The sequence below is a fragment of the Phasianus colchicus genome, chromosome Z (assembly GCF_987193195.1).
Source record: "Phasianus colchicus chromosome Z, bPhaCol1.hap1.1, whole genome shotgun sequence".
Taxonomy (NCBI): Eukaryota; Metazoa; Chordata; class Aves; order Galliformes; family Phasianidae; genus Phasianus; species Phasianus colchicus.
This window is the reverse complement of record NC_143476.1, coordinates 50,052,904-50,074,176: the sequence shown is the minus strand read 5'-3', so window position 1 is coordinate 50,074,176 and position 21,273 is coordinate 50,052,904. Positions and strand designations below refer to the sequence as shown.

Here is a 21,273-nt window from a genome sequence, read left to right as displayed (position 1 = left end):
GGGCCATGGTTAGTGCTAGGGCTTAGGGTTAGCATTGCTGTTAGGGTTAGTTTTGCTGTTACGGTTATTGTTAGGAGTTACAGTTAGGGTTAGGGCTTAAAGCAGGCACGTCCAACTCATGGCATGCAGGCTGCATATGGCCCAGAGCAGCTGACAGTGCAGCCCTCTGCCATCTGCTCGCCACTGCCTCTGCAGCTCTGCTCTGCAAGTGGCCCGCCCCTGCCCCATGAGCGCACACAACCTTCAGCAGCATCCAAATGTCAGAGCACTATTAATGCTGTCTGAGCTGCAACACAGGGAGAGTGCATCCTGAAATATTATGCTGAGGAGATAAGTTCCTGCATCTGCTGCTTTTCTGTTGACCAGAGCATGAATAGCAACTAAACATTACTTGTAAATGATCTGGTATTTAGCTGACATAAGGACAACTAATTTGAGCCCATTAACATTGTTCAAAAAGTATTTAATGCAGTTGTGTAATTATTATCACTGTCTTGACACTCTGTATGGAAAATATTGTTAAATTTCCATGTTCCAGATAGCTGTGAAGATTTTTATGAGCGTAGCACGCAGCTCTTGTTCACTGCTGGCAAAAATGCATAGCTAATATTGGTGACAATGTTGAAAAATAGTGTTCTGTAACTGTGAGTTAGCTCTGTCAAATAGTGTTACTGTGCTCTTTGTATCTGTCATAGTTTCCATGGAAATTAATAGGAGGCGTTACTTTAGAGTGATCTCAATTTTATAAACACTATGCAAGGACTGCAGCCTGAAATTTCCACCACTGTGTGTCATAAATTGAGTTATAAATTATCCTCTCTGCTGTTCTTGAGTCTCCAGGCCTATGTTTTGCCCAGTAAGAATCATTTTGTCTTTCCAGAATCTCTTCTCAGCACTTTATACAAAACTAACAGCCCTCCCAAAGTGGACTTACAGGGCCCCTGCTAGAAGATTTCTTCTATTTTATCTTGTATATGGTGAACAAAATGCAGTATCGTAGAAGACAACAGTAAAGAAAAGGGATCCTAAATTCATACATAAAAAGATTCGTTATATGGCACTGGGTTAGGATGCAAAGCTCAGAGCTGAGCTGCACCTGTATATTCTGAAAGCCTCCCTGAGCAAGTCCTGCAGGTGTGGCTGGTGTAAAGCTATTTGTGACCAAGTTCAAGTATAAAGGAGAGAGTTCTTTAATCCTTTCATATCAGTAAGAAGTTTGCATTTACAGACAGTGTTACAAACTATTGAACATGAAATGGACGATACAGATCAAATCATATTTTTAGGACAACTCCCTCATGCACCCCCCAGCACACAAACAAGAACACATACGTTTTATTTTTTCATGTCAGTGAGAATGGTGAATTACAATACAGTGCTGAAATTCCAGGAGTTGTTTCAATTACATTGCCATTTGGAGACAGAAAATGTTTTCCAGCTTCATTTATTTTTGTTGTTGTTTTTGTTTTTATTTTTTTTTCTTTGTGGAAAATAAATATGGAAGCTTCTACTTGCCTCATCAAGTGTGTCTGGATCTAAGGGAGGCTGCAAAGAGGATGTAGCCAGTCTTTTTCCGGTGGTGACCATTGACAGAACAGGACAGAATGGACACAAGCTGAAATAAAGAAGGTTCCTCCTGGGCAGCAGGAATTACTTATCTGCTGCGTTATGCAGGTGGTGGAGCAATGGAACAGGTTGTCCAGAGAGACTTCCTCTCTGTGGAGTCTCTTTCCTCAGATATCTTCAAAAGCTGCCTGGAGATGGTCCTGCGCAACTGCTGTGGATGCTCCTACCTGGGCAGGGTTTGGAGCTGGACCAGATGGATCAAGAGACCCCTGCCAACCTCAACTTGTGATTCTGTGATTCTGTGGATACAGCTAGTGCAGAATGTGGTTATGAAATGTAGCAGTGGGGGATACTGCAGTGAACCAAAAGCATATTTTGGAGGGCAGAATAGTGCTACCTGGAAGAAAAAAAAAGTGGCTATTAGTGTCATGTTAAAAGTTTGAACTACTAGTATTATAGGGGACCTCTGTCCATAGTGCCAGCTGAGCACTTGTTCTCTACTAGTAAGTGATACACACACAGATACATACACACACACCTCAAAGGAAAAAAAAAAGACAGAATTAATTCTTACAGATAAAGTATCTGAAGAATTTAAAATACATTATTTAATACAACTCTTTAGTCTTCTAGAGAAGTCTGAGAAAATTCAAATTACAGACATTTGTCCTTTTATGAAACCAAAGGTTTTACAATATTGTTCATATAATTCTATGTATGGAAAAAATAGCTTTGATCCAAAAAGCCAATAAATATAGACAGAGAACAGAAAAGGCAAAGTATCAGAAGGCACATGATAGCAAAATGATGTATCAATGAGAATGAGCCTCTCTCTCTCTCTTTACTTCAAATATGTTCTTTGTTTTTTTTCTCTTTCTGCATTAGTCACCATATTAAAGAAAGGACTGAAAGAATAATACGTAATAAGCTAATATATTAGAATTAAATGGGAACAAAATGACTGTCAGCAGTTTGAAAAAACACTTACTTGACATGAAGCTTGACTTAGCAAAAGCTGTGCCTTTAAAACTGACCTTTTCTGAAAAGTACTTGCTTGTGAAACAAATAAATTAGAGACAAAACATAAGGCATCTAAACAAGGAGATCATTTGTAAAGATGACACCCCTTTATCTGTTATGAAAGATAACAGGCCTTTACAAACTGCATTCTAGCTCCATCTGTAGGCAACTTGGACATAAATAATTTCGTGAATCAGCAAATATGCTTATGCATTTGTGTGTGTCAGCTCTGGTACTTCTTGCAGGTCTTTTTGAAAGCCTGGAGTTTACCCATTAGGCATCTAATTCTAGTTGCCCTCTGGAATCTTTTCTGAAGTGAAAGGAAAAGAGGGAAAAGGGAAAATGAGAAGGAAATAAAATTGAAATCATATTATATGTCATCATCCCAGGTGTCTGAACTGCTTTATATTTATTTTACATATATATGCATTAGAAGTTAGAATAAGGCTTTTTCTTTTTAATACAGCATTTTGATTCTATAGGAACTAATCACATGGACAAGTCTTTTCTCCTGATCTCAATTCATGTGCTCTTGCTCGTCCAAAGAGACTATATTTATGGTGCTTATGAAAGTATGCACCATAAACTGTCATCATAAGATGTAAGAGTTTCAGCTATCATTGGATACTAAGTCCAACCTACTCTTAAACTGGCTTGTGTGTGTGTAGTTTCTGTTTTCTCTTGAACAAGACAGAGCAAAATGCAGACTGCAAAGCTACCTGAAAAAAAGTAAAGAAGAAGAAAAAAGCCCACTCTCACTCAGCTGATGTGGCTTCTTGATATCCAGACTGACTCATTTAAAACTTTGTCACTGAAGCAAGCTGAAGGTCTTGATTCCAGGCACAGTTATCTTTATAGCTATACAAGGGGACTCTTCTGATTTATATACATCTGCACTGACAGCAGAGGACTTGTTTTGTATAAATTATTCCTTAGATCTATTCACTTAGACAAATTATTGCAGTAATTTTTAGACTAAATGTATTGTTAGATATTATATTATTTATATCACAATACTGAAGAAATTTTCAGCTTTTCACATATGCAGACTAGCTGATTTTATCAGATGAACTGCCTTTTTAAATGACAGTGGCTGTTTGTGGTAGTGTATTTCCACTGGAAGTGGTATGCACACTGAAACAGTACTTCATTTTCTCTGCTTAGAGGCACAGTCATTCCAAAACTATGAGCACTGAGTCTATCAGTACACATTTCTCTATGGTCATTTGCAAATGACTACATCCACTGCAGGTGATGTAAGAAAATGACTTTGGTGTTTGTATGAAATTATTTTAACCAGTTTGGGCATGAATTATGCTATTTCTTTGCAGATTTATATTTCTGCAGCTAAACTTGCCTTGATTTTGGGGTTTGTTGAAGTCTGTCTTAAATTCAAATTTTTAGCAGGAAATAATACACAACAGCAAAGATTGATATTAGAATTTGAGCTTAGCAATGTGAATCTGGAGTTTTGAAATGAGAAACAAAGAATGAAATGATTTTTTATTCCTTTGTTGCTCTAAGTATTCTTTATTCTCTTAGACAATTCTTTCACTCAGCTTCCCCACACTTGGCTGCCTAACTGTAAATGCTTTGCTTTCCTAAGTATCTGCAGCAATATATTACTAATTAAGTATCAGAGATGCTGTGACAGGAGATGTAGTTAATAATAAGTATTTGAATATATATATATTTGAATATATATATATAAAATTAAGAAATTCTTGCAGCTTATGTTATATTGAGTTTTCAATAACAGGTTTATCCTATCACCTATTTTACATTAATATGTTTCAAACTTGGTGATATAGCAAATGCTTAATTGCAGAGTTGTTTCTACAACACACTGAAGTTCATTTAGACTACAGTCTCTGACAACAATTTGAAAACCCCTGAAGGCATTTTTCTCCAGTGGCTAAATTTGTTTCTGGAGAGCAAGCCAAAGGCACAAGGTCTGTTTGCCTTCTTACTGTAATGTGGACAGCACATTAGCATCAGTCCCAATCCCTTAGAAAACTAATCTAGATGTACCCTGCAGGACATTCCCTGTAGTGCATAAGACAAAAGCAGTTCATTTCTGAAATATAATAGTTTCTCAGCATTTCTAGAATAGAAACAGTGTGCCAAATATGATATATGAAACAAAGTACACACCAGGAGATTTTGATTGACTTCTTCAGATTGCAGCCTTTAAAGGACCTCTGACTGCAAAAGGAGAAACTGTCAAGAAAGAACCTGGTGGACAATATGAAGGAAAACATGTACAAACTTTGCTAGAAACTCTCCTGTTTAAGGATGCTTGGTTTTGTACTTTTGGCTGCTTTTTATGATAATTCAGAAAAGTCCATGGGACATCTATTCCAAATAGTGACAAACTGTATGGAAGAGGCAAAAGAAATGATCTGTTAAAGGCTTTCACCAGAAATAAAAATACTATACATGTATGTCTATCGTATTTTACAGATTGTAGATTTGTACCTCTGGATGTCCATTAGAGAAAACATATAATGATTTATTGACTGGACAGATAGGATATCACTTGTCCAGCAATGAAAGAAAAAACTTTATACATTTTATTTCACATCTGTTAATGAAATCACCTTGAATTCTTTGATATAATTACATTAGAGGTGTTACTATAGAAAAAGACTTCTATGAAGCAAGTATCTTAAACAAAACTTGTTTTTTCTAGTTAATTTCATTGCTGTTTAAATTGGTAACCTCTGAGTATTAAAAATATGTATAACTATAAAAGATACAAATGAATTTCAGCATAAATACTTACATTGAAACTACCCCCCAAAAAATCAGCTTTGCATAAGCATGGTGACAGCGGTTTTCTGCATACCAGTACGACATTCAGAAATACTTAGCAATTCAGCACTATGTATCCTTGAGAAGGAGACTGACATCAAAATCACTAAGCATTTCAGGGATCCAATAACACAGACTGATTTCTTCTTATTTCAGATGTAGAGCACTTTTGTTTAACTGACAAATTGGATTTTATTTCCCAGTCAACTATATCTTTCAGTGACCGATCATCATCCAGTCCTGAAATAAATGTTACCTGATTAAAGTAGTAAAGGTTAAAACATTTAAAACACATGCTGTAGATCTCAGAAATCAAGTCAAGATGTGTAAGGGCAAGAATTATTAGAGGATTTATGAAATCTGCCCTGAACAAATTAATTCATCAGTTTAGCCGAAGGCCTGTCAATGAATTCAAGAGCTTTACAAAAAAATGGAACATCTGTTGCATATTTAAGGGTTCTGTTTATATGCGAATGTAGTGGATTATCCTTTCTGAGACAGGACACATAGTTTCCATGAATGTATTTGAAAGTCAGTCTGAAATTGCTCTCATGTCTTTGAGAATTGGGATAATCCATGGAGGACTTGCAAAATTATTAGTCCTCAAGCCTTTGGAGTGACAGAGGAACATTACACCTTGAGTGAAGTTGAAAGATATATACATAAATCTGGATAATGATATTGTCAAAACAGCCTACTGCCTCATCTGAGTTAATACCAGCCTTCTCCTTCTCCTTCTCCTTCTCCTTCTCCTTCTCCTTCTCCTTCTCCTTCTCCTTCTCCTTCTCCTTCTCCTTCTCCTTCTCCTTCTCCTTCTCCTTCTCCTTCTCCTTCTCCTTCTCCTTCTCCTTCTCCTTCTCCTTCTCCTTCTCCCCCTCCCTCTCCCTCTCCTTCTCCTTCTCCTTCTCCTTCTCCTTCTCCTTCTCCTTCTCCTTCTCCTTCTCCTTCTCCTTCTCCTTCTCCCCCTCCCTCTCCTTCTCCTTCTCCTTCTCCCCCTCCCTCTCCCACTCCCCCTTCCCCTTCTTCCCCTCCCCTCCCCTCCCCTCCCCTCCCCTCCCCTCCCCTCCCCTCCCCTCCCCTCCCCTCCCCTCCCCTCCCCTCCCCTCCCCTCCCATCCCTTCCCCTCCCCTCCCCTCCCCTCCCTTCCCTTCCTTTCTCCCTCTCCTCTCCTCTCCTCTCCTCTCCTCTCCTCTCCTCTCCTCTCCTCTCCTCTCCTCTCCTCTCCTCTCCTCTCCTCTCCTCTCCTCTCCTCTCCTCTCCTCTCCTCTCCTCTCCTCTCCTCTCCTCTCCTCTCCTCTCCTCTCCTCTCCTCTCCTCTCCTCTCCTCTCCTCTCCTCTCCCTCCCTCCCTCCCTCCCTCCCTCCCTCCCTCCCTCTCCTTTCTTCTCACCACATGATGTTATGATGTAGAATACCTGTAACCAGAAATCATAAAACCGTAACACTTGCCCTTGCCCTTGTCCTTGTCCTTTTCCATTTCCATTTCCCTTTCCTTTTCCCCTTCCTCTTCCTCTCTTTTTTCTTTTTTTAAAGCAGTGAAGATTATCTGTCTTTCCAGGAACAAATCAGAATTTTTTGTTTTGTTACTTGTATGCATTAATTACACTGTATGTTTTCTATACTGCCCAAAACAATCCCTCTTCACTTAATGCAAGACAAAGCCGTGCCCCTAAAAAGTGTTCCAAGAAAACATCACACCATTACAAATGCCATTCATACCACCCAGAAGATACAGAACATTAAGACAACAGTGTGACTGGGACCTTCTCTCCTCTGCTCTGCCTACTGTAGTGGAGCCCTTCCTTTTCATGGCTCCCTCAGCTGTAGTAGTTGTGTGACAAATATCACTGAAGATGTAACAACTACATATCTCTTGGATATAGAATTATTCCCTCTCATCTACACACGTGGAGCTTTGTACAAATGATTCGTTCATCACTTGTTTAAAATAATAAGTGAGATGTAGTACAAGCAGTGACTATGAAGTATTCTTCACAAGTAGTGACTATGAAGTATTGGGAAGTATTCTTCCAAAATCCAGTAAATGCTCCTTTTCTTTGTCCCTTGTCTCTTCCACAAATGTGCTAGTAAAAACAAAATTTATTCGAATTTAACAGCAAATATTACACACAGAAAAAGAGAAATCTGTTCTATACAAATATAAATAAAATTATTAAGGTTGCAATCCAATCCATAAGTAAGTCTATTTGTTTTTTATCAGATTTCAATTTTATTTGTTTACTTTTTGTAATAAGGTACCCTATTATATTTTCTTGAGATAAATCTAAAAAAAGTATGTTTTTAACAGAAATTTTTAAAGTAATGTGGTTATTTGTTTTTGTTTATAAATAATATTTTGTTTACTGGATAAAGTGATTCACAGAAAATTATAGAACAGTACACTTCAAAGTAAATGAGAATTTGCTTACAACTGGGTACATGTTTGCTTTGTTATGTCATGTTATGGCATATGAATTAAGATATATATTTTGTGGTTTTACAAAGCTTTCATGTTGGTACTTTCATTTGGACAACCTTAATTATAAAATAGCAAAGGGTTCCAGTTTGTCTGGAGCCAGTGCCACAGCATATACATAAGTCACTGTGAAAATAATGCCTCCTATTTATTTCCATGGAAACTACAACAAAGAGCACAATAACACTATTTGATAGAGCAAATTTTCAGCTACAAAACAATCTTTTTTTTTTTTTTTTTTTTTTTTTTTGTGTCAGCAACATAAAACAGAAGGCATTACTTTCAGAAAAGCACTCCTACATTTATATGTATGTGCAGAATCTCACAATGTCTTTCTTTGGAGAAACCTATCAGAAATGTGGCACACTGCACTGATCAGGTACCTGTCAAAAGTTGTGATATTAACCCAAGAAAACATACGCATGGCACCTCACTTTTTCACCTAAAATACATAATACTTCTGATTATTTAAATCTAATTTAAATTAATATGCTTTAACTAAGCATATTAATTCATTTGATGCTTTAGAATTCAAATCACAGCATGTGATATTAGGCCTTCCTATTCAATTTTAGAGATATTCAATGACTCAAAAAATACAACCAATGGTTTTAATAGTATTGTAATTTGCTGATGATGTCACAAAAATTTTTGTATTCTTTGTGTAACAGCGATTATTGGAAAAGGGCTCAGAATTTGCTGAAATCAAAGGCACACTTTGCAGTGCAGTTTCCACTGTATTGTGAAATGTCTCTGTTTTCAGGATACTGGCTTAATAGATTTATTATATTAAGAGCTGATTCAGCAGGAATAGTATGTTGTACTTGTCCCAGACATTTGTGGTTTCCGACAGCTGTGGCAGTCAGATCCTCATAGTAAAAGAGGTTGATTGACTTTAGTATCAGAGAAAAATACCCCATGAACAAAAATATCCCTGCCTTCTGCATGGACACATAGCATTCTTACATTGTTTAAGGACACGACTGGTGAATTGGTTGACAAGCCTCCACTTCAGCTTGTTCAGCTTCAGTTTGCGTCTTTTAGCACATTTGTACACAACCGTAATGTTCCTCTAAAAAGTGCCACTTCATCAAGCCACCTCATGTTGATAGCTGTCCCATATGAATAACGCATAGAAGAAACACAGGAAATAACTTGTATAAAGCACTGCATTCTACTCACAGTACTGGAACAGGATTTTTTTGTTTAAACAGGAGTCATGTATTCTAGTGGAGCTTCAGAGTTGTTTTCCAGCATCTTTATTTTCTTCTCTTTTGTTTTTGTATGACTACGTGTCTCTGCACTTTTCCTTAAAAATGTATGTGGTTCACACAACTGAGGCAAATTCCCTAAAATAAGCCTGAAAGAAAATAGGTTTTATCTTTATGCTGATAGTTACATGCAGTTTTTCTTCATTTTTTATCATCATAGGAGCTTAATAATTCACAGATGGTATCACATCTGAAAGGTAACTGTAGTTTTATTTGATTTGCAATATATTGGGTAGGTTTGACCTGATGATCAAGTTAGATGGCTGTTTAAATGGGTTGTACATTCAGGTTTAGTGATTTTAGTCACAAAAGCTGTATGTCCACTCTCCTACACCATACCATATTTGCATCTGATCTGCTTAGATTTAACTAATGACTTTCTTATCATTTGAGTATAGTTTATTCTACCCTCCCATTCCTTCTCCAAGAAAAAGGGAAGGCAAAGGCAAAGAAAGAGAAAAAAGGAAAGAAAGGAGTGAAATCAAGTTTCAGGAAGCAAAATGTTTTATTTTTTCCTGAAGGAAAAAGGCTTACAGGAACCAAGCTCTCCATAAACCTTTTCTATGACTACTGCTCCTAATGGAGAGCTCTGTTCCATTTCTGAAATAGTTTTTATTTGTAAAGTGAAATGGGTAACACATAATAAATGATCCTCTGAAGAACAATTATAGTGATTTGGTTTAACCAGGCCCAGAGCAAACCTGAAACTGTTCCACAAGCCTTTTGAATGCTCACATATTTTTCTGAAACATTCAGAACTGCTCTACACAACTATCTGCTACATAGTCAACGGAGCTGACATGTCTCATTATCCAGTTCCCAGTCCAAGCAATCATGAAATCTGAGTGCTGCTGACATGATCCATTTATATACAATATTCGTTTAAGGACAAAACTTTCCTCAAGTTACCCTTTAACCAAACACTTGAAGGAAATGAATCAATACATTGTAACACTTGTGGAATCAGTCTCAGGTTTATTCAAGCTGAATACCGCATCACCTGGCAAACTTCAATGGACAATTCTGCAGCGTGTTATTAGAATTATACTGCCCTAGCTTCTACGATCAAGGAAGACTTAGGACTGTCCTATTTTTGAGAGAGAAGAAGTTAGTAATACCAGGTATATCTGATTTACTGGGTTAAACTCTCAAGATGTTATCTATATTTATGTACACATGCAAGTGTTGTGCAGCATTTTCAGTCCTGCTTAGTTAGTATTTTCAGGCTGTTATGACAGAAGGCAAGAAAGCAAAGAATGAGTAAAGGTCTTGTGAGTTATTAACAGGAAGATAAGACTAGAAATAAGCACACGTTTATGTAAGTAGTAATACCACGTCTTTTATTATTGGGCTGCAGGACAAACTGGACTCGGGCTAAACGATCTGCCCTATAGCTAAAGCTCTTCATTTTTTACCAATGGACAGATGAAGCAGTTAGACCATGGGTGTCCAACCTTTTGGTTTGCCAGGTTTGCACTGGAATTGTTTTGAGCCACATATACATAAACTGCTCTGAAACTAATGTCTCCTGTTTATTTCCATGGAAACGACACCAGATGCTCTGGCAGAGGTGACCCACTGTTGTCACTGCTGAAATGCACCACCCACTGCCTCACTGTGCTGACATCCATTGTTAGGACTTGATAAACATTCAGCAAGCATGACAGAATGTCACTGGGTGCCATTTTTTCTGCATGGAAGAATTCAATGACACACCTTTGCATTATTTGCACTTCCATGTCAGATGCCATTATGTCAGACAGCACCTCTGCTGCCATTTGTCACACAGCAACAAAATGTAAGGGAATATTGGTGGGAAAGTTCAACCTCCACTGTCATCCCACCAGTATCTGCTCCTGATGTTCTAGTGGGATACTTGGCCTTGTTTTTGTGAAACTAATGCATCAATTTGGTTCAAGGGAAGTGGTTGTAAGGTTTTGATCAGAGATTTTTCATGAATTTTTACTATTTCTGAACTTCATCCTTGACAAAAGTTGTTCACAAATGCACGTACTGACAAAAAGCGATCTCATGAATAAGGTATGATTGTGAAGCCAAAAATATTTTGCTCTGTTAAGACAGATAATATAAAGGTCTAGTAAAGTGACATGATCAGATTTTTGAGTTGAATATCTGACTGCAGCTCTATACACTCCATTTGAAAACTTGCAGGTAATAAGTTAACTGCAAATGGAGTCACAAATATACTAAAAAATTCATGAATTTTTTTGCAATCCTGAGAACTATTCTCAAATTCCTTCATCAGCTTGGAAAGCATAGTTGCATAATTTCTTTGCAGTTTACAGGACTGTGTTTAGTCAATGTATCAAAATGAATTCAATTGTTTGCCGTAGCTTGAGTTGGCACTGCACTACACCCTCCCAGTGCCTTTGTTTCGGCCAAACACACACCGATGTTTGGTTGTTGGTGAGTGATGGGTGTGTTCCTGGAGCCAGGCTGGACTGGGCCCCTCAGAGAGGAAGAGCTGCTGCCATGATAGTGCAGGGCAGGATGGGCTTGGCCAGGCTGCATGCAGCCCACAGGCCACAGGTTGGACACGCATAGTCTAGTTTGTCAACCACTTCTCTCAATTGTTTATCATCTATGCACCTTGTCCCATCATCTGAATCATTAATGAAAGCATTTTGGTCAGTACTGATGCCAGTATTGAACCCAACATATGCCACCAGTAATGGGACTGCAGCTGAATGTTGCGCTGCTGATAACAATCCCTTGAACCATGAAGTTCAGCCAGTTTTCAGTCCATCTCACTGTTCATTTATCTAGTCCCTACTTTATCAGTTTGTCTATAATGGATATCACAGGACAAAGTGCTGAAAGCCTTGTTGACATCAAAATAAACAATATACGATGCTGCTCTCCCCTAGTCCACCAAGCCAATTGTTTCAGACATTGTCTGATCTCCTGAAGTACAGGGTTATAATCCTACTGTTTGACATTTTCCCAGATTCCACCATCTCGTGACTACTGCAGGCAATCCTATCTGCAGATTTCACATTTCTGACCAGATCTTTGCAACTATCAGACTCAACAGAGCATTCGCCATCTGTTGCTTCTTGGATCACCTGTGCCAAGAAGTTGTCGTCAGCATGTCCTAGAAACCTCCTGGATTGTTTTCACTCAACTGTATCACTCTTCTAAATATTTCTGCTGAGGATGAAGACCTCAAAAGGTCAACTGTCTGCTAGCAGAAGACTTTCTCAAGGTATCCAAAAAGGGCCTCACCTACCTGTTTCTGACCTAGAGGACTGCAGCACACATCCATTGCAACGTTGCCCTCTTTAGGTTGCTTGTCTCAGTTGGTCTGAGATCTGTCCTTAGGCAGAGCTCTCTCAAGTATTACCTGCCAGTCCCACTTCTCATTGTCCTGGCCAGTATCTTCTGAACTGCCCAAGTCTGTCCTCACCCACAGTTCAGTCATGAGCCATACTGCTACATTTCTATGATCCCAACCAGACTGTGAGCCATACAGCAATACACAAGGACCCTAATTTGTCCTCTTGATACCCTATGGTGCATGTGTTAGTGTACAGACACTTCTGAGTACTCTGCTAGGCTGATTTCCTCTAAGAATTGTGAAAGCTTCTTGAATACTACTTATGGAAAATGTTTTAAACAGTGTGGCAAATATCTGGGACAAAAAACAAAAACAAAAAACCACCTTCCAAAGCATTTGTTCAGTGCATATCACATTATCGCGTTCCTCTTAGTACCACTTTTAAATGAACAAACTCTTTTACAATGTTACACGTGAACATTTCAGAGACATAGCACATCTTTTAAAAGTGTTTATCCCCATTCTCCTATTCATTTTGGCTCTTATCTAACACTTCTCTTATGAAATCTAAATCTAAGGTCAATATGAACAAAGTTCAAATTTTCACATGCAGTTTAGATATATTAAACTTTTCAGCAACAGCAATAGTTTTTCAAAATAAAGTCTTTTCACAAATCTCTTCCTGCAGAAACACACAGTGTGAGGTGTTTTTTATATCTTAGAAAATAGCTTCTATTAAAATAACTTGAGTTAGAAATAACATCTATATTCTAAAAACTTTAAAAGATAGATTACAGAAGTAAGTAATTCACTGACTTCTGAAAAGTTTCATTATGGGCCTGGGCTTTTAAGAATGTCCTCATGAAAGAAGTTTTTATCTCACTGGGCCAACTTCCATTTTCTAGCCTTTTTTTTTCCTCTAAAGGTGTTAAAGATACAGAATCTGCTTGTAATTTGTGAGAAGAATTTTACATACTGGCATAAAAGTTAACCAAGGCATAAAAGGAATCAGCTGTTCCTGTTAAGTATGTATTCCTTCCTCTTCTGCCCGTGCAAAGAGAGAAAGCCTTACAAAATATACCTGACTGAAAAGGAGACAAATACTAGGAGTATCCACTGGATTTTCAGTTCTTTCTCCAACTAAGCCACTGACATCCTACCATGGACTTAAATGCAGAATGGGACCACATGAGCACAGGCAGAACATTAGCCTGTTAGGTTAATGAATATTAGAAAAATTTAAGCAAGAGACTAATGTGTTTCTTATTTCCTCCTATTGTGACGTTGTAATATTGTGTTTTTGACAGTAAAATAACAGCTGCACTCCACAGGAAAGAATCCTCATTAAGCAGAACTATCTCTATAATAGTCAAATGCAACATAATATTCATTAAGTAAACACCCTATGGTATGAACAAACATTTATCTTCAAACATGACCCAGTTTAAAAGTTTGCCTTAGAATGACAACTTACATGTTCCTGCAGAATTTTCTAACATGCTTTGAGGGCTGAAATTCATTAAGTTTCTGAGGGTTACATTCTTATTATTTTGCCAAATTTTCAAAACATCATGCCGTTTCCAGCTTTGTTTTTATGATGGTCTGGCTATTGTCACATTCCTTTAGAATCAATGTAGCTAAACATGACTACATCTGTATTTTAAAAACAACTGAATTTATTGGTATTGTATTTTTGAACAACCTTCCCCAACATACATGGTATCCAATATATATGTAGCTTATTGCTGCAGCAACTCTATCAGTGCTTTCATGCCTGCTATTTTTCTGTTAGTCTAATACCACTGGCTCATAAACCACCACACACAATTAATTAAGTTGTTACAACAAAATTCCAGCTAACAACAAAGACGATGTACAGAAAGAACTTCATCTTGCTTTGGGTTCTCTTGAGTCCTCATTCCTCTCAGAGTAGGCAGGTGGCTGCTCCCTGCAGAAAAGCACACAGACTCACTTCTGCAGGAATCCATTGCTGTGCTTTGCTCCTAGAAGTGTTTTATTCAGAGCAGCAAGTGCCATGACACCCACTAGATCCCCTACTGGCTTGCTAACACAATCTCTTTTTTCTTCCCCTATGGATATTGCTACAAACAACAGCAGCATTAAAAGAAAATTCAATTAAAAATATATTTAGTATGTATCAAGATGTCTAATTATTCAAGCTGGCAACACTCCATTCAGGGGCTCTTCAAGTGCAAGATCACACTGTTCACCTGTCATAAATCTGCCCAGCAGCAGCACTACAAGTACTACAATCCAACTCTCCACACATCCTACGAAAGCGCCTTTAAGTCAGTGTGGGCACCACCATGCTGCTGCACTCTGCGCAGACAGGAGCTGCTCCCCAACAGCCCTTACCCAGACGCCGGCCTCACCACAGCAGCCCCATGGCAGTCCTAAGGCTCAGTGCCACAAAAGGGCCCCAGACCGCTGCACCACAACTCAGTGACAAACCATAATGGCGAAGAAGGTCAACCCGAAGACCCCGAACCGCGCCCGAGGCGTTGCGTCGCAAACTTCTCACTTAAGGCCCAAAGCCGGCAGCCCGCGGCCGAGATTTCCTACCACTCTCGCGAGAAGTAGCGCAAGCCTCGCGATACGAAGAGCCGCGGCCGCGCCACCGCCGCTCTTCTCGCGGGATCGCTCCCGCGCCGCCGCTTCGGTTGCGGCTTTTCCGGCTGCGTGTGCGGCAGCGTCCCGCGGGGCTGTGTCAGACGGTAAGGTGAATCTGCCCGAGCTGAGTGAAGGCGGAGCGGTGCAACATGTCCTCAGCAGGCGCGGCGCGTGCGGTGGCTGCTCAGCGTCCTGCCGGCTTCCCGCGCCCTTTCCCGGCCGTGCTTCGCCGAGGGGTCGCCGAGCGGTGCCCGTCTCTCGGCTGCCCTTCGGGAGCGTGAGCGTCCCGCGAGTCCCGGCCCCGCTGCTGGGGTGCTCCTCGCCACAACTGCGCTCACGTCAGTTACGATGGGTGATGCGTGGCCAGGTAAGCGGGTTGACGTGGGCTCCCGGGTTGCGAAAGAGCGGGTCTGGGTGTCACCGGGCGCCTTGCCCTTCGTTCACAGAGTGTGGGCCGCGGGGCAGAGGCGTCCCGCGTGGGGCAGCTGTCCCACGGGTGTGCTGACAGCCCTTTGCCTCACCCGGCAACAGAGCGACGCTGGGAGGAGTGCGGCGGTGCACGGCTTAGTGACGTTCCCTTACAACAAACGCTCCTGTTTTGCATTTCTTCCTCGGGAAGATTGAAAGTGTGTGTTTGAAGTGGACACGAAATGTAGATGCTGAAGCATCTTTTAGAGGACGCGTCAATTAATCTCATATGTTTAGTGGTTTTGCAGTTAGGCCTCAGATTGAGAAAAGATAATGCTTTTCCATTATGGTATCACAAGTTTGCTTTTATGGTGACTTATTAGAGTGTAAAAAAACGTTACATTCTTCATTAAGTTGTCAAATCTCAGTAGTTAAAAAGCATTTGTGGCATTTTGCTTATTTTGTATAGGAGTAGTGAAATGAGCTTATCTGTGACTGTGGGCCGTTATCATCGTGGTCCGAAATGGTCAATATGTGTCATGGTGCACTTCCTCACATATGGCAACAGACTAGATATAAGCAGTCATCTTGAATATTTTCGTTGATGGCCATGCTGGGAAGCTGCAACAGATAGATGTCCTGTTTTGCAGAGGTTTTATCCTACATAAATGATTGTTCAAAAGAAGAAGATAGTGTAGCAGTTTTTATTTTGGTTTATACAGCGTTATTTTCCAGAATCTTGTAGTACTGTCATTCTTAATACTGCTGTTTTGCCACTTTCCTTTTTTTTGTCACTTTGTTCCTTCTTTGTTAGTTTGAAATTCGTTATTACAGTTTACTCTCCATTACACTTTATTCTGCTCTGCACAAGTCATATGCAGTGTATACAACTCAATAAATGTTAAGAAACAAAGGCTTTGTCATATAAAATTGTAGTATTAACCCGAACATTTAAATGCTGTGTGTCACTTCAGATATTACTGGAAAGAGAGTAATGATGAAAATGCTCTCTATTTTAAATTTTGTTTTGAATATTTAGCAGAGATGTGTATATTGCTTGTTTTGTTTTCCAGTATTCCTTCTTAATTTTGAGAAATTGCCCAAAGGTACAGATGGTATTGGGAGAAGATCGTAAGTTTTTTGTGCATGAATTTGGTCATATTTTTGAAGCAGTACATATACAAATACTTCAAGAGGAGAATAATTGACTATATTTTACTGAATATACTGTCTATTCTTAACTGTTTGCTTCAAAACATTATTTTCAGCTTCAGATATTTTGGAGAAGGTACGTAGTGTCTTATATGCAGGGCACAGGGTGTGGAATGAAACTTAGTCTTAGCAAGGATGATGTAGGGATGGTATGAGTGTTCTGTAGAGACATTGATCTAATGGAGTGACTCTAGTTTGTGAGGTAGTTAGTGTAAGAACTACTGGGCCATTGGTTTAGGGTGCAAGTTTATAGCAGACAAAATTTTCTCGCACATTAGAGAGCAGACCTGTGAGACTCATACATAGTTGGAGGACACTAAGTGCAGGAAATCTGCGTGTGTTGAAGGAAGGACAAAGCTACTTGGAAAAAAGGTTCACTGTTGGTAAATAAAGTAACCATACCTGGCCCAGGAAATCTCCTTACTCATACTTCAAGTCATTCAAAGACACACTTTCTCAATTCAGATTTTAAGAACTTTGCATGTAGTTGATATTAATTGTATCTGCTTTTTCTGTTGTTTTTGTTGTTGTTGTTTTTCACCTACTGTGAAGGCCTTGCTTTTTCTAATATTTTGTTAGATACTTCCTTGTCAGTACAGTATGAATTCTTTTAACTCATTTACAGTGCTGGTCTTATATTTTTCTTTCTCTGTTAGCAACACATGCACCATTTAAAGATTGTACGAAAAATGAAAAAAAAAGGTAAAAATAAAAAAATAAAAGAAGCAGCTCAGTTTTCTCTGTTAATGTTTGGTATGCAGTATTAATGGGGTTAGACCTTACAGAGAAAGAGATTTTGATAGTTGAAGACTTTACAGCTGCATAAGGAATTCAGTCAGTTACCCACATTAGACAAGGATAGCATTTGCTTATGTCCTTCTCCATGTTCTTAGAGTACACTTCTGTTACTTCTGAAATAAGGTTTTTTTTTTTCCTAATGCTAGACATTATAAAGAGCAATGTGCGTCATGCATGGTTGTATTTGTGAAACAATTTAATAAAACTGAAGTACTGGATTCAAGTAGATGACAAGTGCTATCAGTTGTAGATGGTATTTTAAAACAGATGACATGGTTTATTAATTGGATGCTAACCCTGCTAGTGTCTTGTCAGTGTGGGCTTGTCAAGTGAAACTTATTAATCAGTGTTTACATGAGGTTTTTTCCAGGCAGGCTTCCAGGTATTTTAAAAACAGCAATACAAACAGTAATGTGCCTATCTTGGAATTTGGTTCTAACCAGTAATCAGTATTGTAATTTTAGTGCTGCCTTGAATTGAGCCTTGAAATGCATGTAAACTTGAGTTATATGCCTTTCATCAAATGAGTTAGTATCTAATGTTTAGATCAGTGTTTCCAAATGTAATACTTTGTGCATTTGTCCAGTTTTTCATTGTGTTTTTTGTTTGTTTATTTGTTGTTTTGTTTTGTTTGTTTCCATAGATAGATGGCATGTTGGGGAGAGATGCCTTGCACCTTGTCATGAAAATGGAGAATTTTCTGAAGGAACAATATCATCAATTGAAAAGGACAAGAACGGAAAATCATTTGCTGTTGTATCATTCTTGGAATCTGAAGACAAGAAAATACTAATATCTGAGCTCTGTAGAGTTGAAGCTGGCAGATGTTCCTGGAAGAGTGTAATATTTGATGACAGTGACCTGGAAAAGCCTTATTTTCCTGGCCAAAATCTTCCATCTTCAGCAGTTGCTTTTAAGTTATCTGATGATGGTGATTTTATCCCATATACAATTAATAGATACCTGCGTAGTTATCAAAGGGAAGGAGCCCAGTTTCTCTATTGGCACTATGCTAATAAAAAGGGATGCATTCTTGGAGATGATATGGGCCTTGGAAAGACTGTACAGGTATTTATTTTATTATAAGAACATTGAGACAGTAGATTCATTTATTTGCTTTTTAGCAGCATGTTTTCTGTGAAGAGTATTTATTTTTTAAGTTGACTTACTAAATAAAAGCCGTGTTGTTGAAGCTTTCTCTCCCTTTTCTGGCATGAAGTCGGAGGAGGCAGGATGTGGCTGTGATGATACTTCAGGGCTGGAAGTCACTGCTAATTTAAGATAAGCTTCTGTCACTGCACAAAATTGGGATGTGATCGTTTGTACTGTAAAGCTTGGTAGTTGTGGCAGTTAAGATGTTAATTAATGTTTGTGTTATGTTGAATATATTTTGTGGATTGATACCCACACATCTTGAAAATAGGTTGTTGCACTGCAGAATGCTATTAGTACATACACCACTTAACAGGTCTTAAAATGTCCTTTTACTTTTTTTTCTTGAAAACGAGTAGTTTGACTGTACTTACTGGGAACAAAAGGAAGATGCATGTACTACCCCATCTGGAAAAAGTACTTAGGTGTTACATAATATTTTTGTCATTGTTGGAAATGCAAACTCTGATGAAGAGGCAAGGAATGGCTGAATTTTTTCATTATGCTTTGAATAATTGCAGCCCAATTGATTCACTTATTTTTCTAAAATTAGGGTGTTTTTACGTTTGAAATGATTCCCTTCAATCTGTTTGGTTTTAAGCTAGCACCTTGAGTCCTATTACAAATAATCCTTGTCCATCTCTCATTGCTCTTCCTTTCTGTGAAATGCAAGCTCATTTCTTTGCTGGTAAATACTGGCTGTGACGTGTCTTGTGCATCCTTTTAGGAGAATGTCAGCTGATAAGACTTCCTTCTATGTACAGATGTTCTTTAGCAAACTTTGCAAGAGAAGTAAATGAACTAAATTGGCAGAACTTGCCTGAATAGAGTATTAAGAGGAGTATTGTGCATGTGTAGAGAGCTGCTGCTGATCTGTTAACATATTAGATATAACTAAACTAGCTCCATTTACCTTGTGCTTCACCTTATCTCAGATGCATTCCTTGTTCATGGCAGCTCAGTAAATCAGTAGTTACTCAAGAACTGCAAATATCCAACTTAATATTGAAAGAAACATTTGTATTAGGTAAAAAAAAAAATCAGGAGAAAAACAAAGCTGTCCTGCTTCCACCTCTTTTTTTGAATCTCATGGATGATTCTGTAATGAACAAGTCATGTTTGTCACACAGTGGCACTGTGTTCCTTTGTAGAATTTGCATTTTAATCATAAGTTCATAGAAGACAAGTTTATAGAAGAAAAATACAGTTCTTGAGTACTGCCTTAAATATTCCTTTCTAAAAAACAGAGTATTTGTATTCCTCAAGTGTAGTATGGTAGGAGCTCAGAAGACATGAATTAGTAGATGAGTTTACTTGTTTTTATAGATAGCCCTGTGTGAAGGAATAAATATTAATTAAACTTCACGGAGTACCAGCTAATTGATTTACAGTTTTCTAGAAAATTTTGCTTTTGCTTTTAACTTGACTGAATATTACGATTTCTAAATTACAAGGTGATGGGAATAAGAATCTTTTCTAAATTACAGGGTACCTGAGAAAAAAGGCTTTTCTTCAAGACTTTTGTATTGTAATGTACTTTCTCCTTTTGAAATGGTTTTTTTGTTTGTTTGTTTGAATTCACTTTAGTGTGTGGCTATTTCATTTTGAGTTGTAGTGAAGGTAAGTTGAATAATGATATGTTGTAATAGGATTGCAGTAAGTTAAAGCTTCCTGTCAATGACTTTAGATTGCCTCCTAGCTTTATCTGAAAGAGCCAAAGGTTTCTCATCAGAATTGCCCCTTTACTGTTTTTACAAATTTGTGATGCATAATTCTTCCAAAAATGGAAGATCTGAAAAAACATGCAGATTTTATTTTTAGTCCTATTGAGAGTAAGGATAAAATTCAGCCAAATAATGCTGAAGAAGCAACATGTACAAACTTGCAGCAGCTTCCTAGTCTCTCATGACTATATGAAATGTTGCACATTAAAATGTTTCTAGTTTCTTCCATGTGTCTCTTTCCCATATAGCTCTGTTGTATGATGGGTTCTCCTGTCGTCGTCTTGAATATTTTTGTCCTTCTCAGATGCTTTTCAACCAGCTCTGTACTACTGGCTCTTCCTCCCATCATTGGAGGGAGAAAAGAAAATAACTATTTGATTTAGTAGCTGAAAACTTTACCTCTGTCCTGCACCAAGCGTCTGTGTAGCAACTGCAAAAGAGCTGGCCATCCTGAGCAGAGGGGGCCTGTTGAACTTAAAAAGAGGGACACATTTCTGATGATGCCTCTGGTTCTTACTTCAGCTTAGCTCCATGGATGTTGTTTATCCTAAGTGGGTTTTAGAGATTAAAATATTCTAGCCAGATACCTCTGTCCTCTGCCTGCTTTATATTACCATGGCAGAGCTTGGAATAATGTTGTCTAGAATGTCACCACTGTGGTGTAAATATCTTCTCCTTATTAAAGGAAAGTAAAGATCACTGGCTGGTTTGAGGTAGTTGAATGAGTACAGACTTGAACATGGCCAAATGAACTGCTTTTGAATTCAAGAACAAGAATTTGAGGGATGGAACATACAAAAAAACACATTAACTCATCCTACTGCTTCCTCATCTAAGATTCACGTGTTTGTCATTTCCAGGAAAACTGCAAGACATGCCTTATCTCTTCCTGTCTCCTTTATCT

The 21,273-nt window shown here is 38.5% G+C and overlaps 1 protein-coding gene and 1 long non-coding RNA gene across 2 annotated transcripts in view; one reads left to right on the top strand and one right to left on the bottom strand.

Annotated features, from left to right (window-relative positions):
• Positions 1-1,166: 1,166 nt before the first annotated feature.
• LOC149912974 (uncharacterized) lies at positions 1,167-14,963 on the bottom strand. The gene is made up of 2 exons (XR_016462274.1): positions 14,821-14,963; positions 1,167-1,963 (listed from the first exon to the last, which is right to left on the bottom strand). It is a non-coding gene; the product is annotated as an uncharacterized LOC149912974 (long non-coding RNA).
• Positions 14,964-15,076: 113 nt separating this feature from the next.
• The window catches only part of ERCC6L2 (ERCC excision repair 6 like 2), a 49,509-nt gene continuing 43,312 nt past the window's right edge, over positions 15,077-21,273 (top strand). The window contains exons 1-2 of the mRNA XM_031608203.2: positions 15,077-15,442; positions 18,137-18,561. Coding sequence (XP_031464063.2) covers positions 15,424-15,442; positions 18,137-18,561 — 444 coding nt within the window. The 5' untranslated portion in view covers positions 15,077-15,423. The remainder of the gene's footprint in view (positions 15,443-18,136; positions 18,562-21,273) is intronic.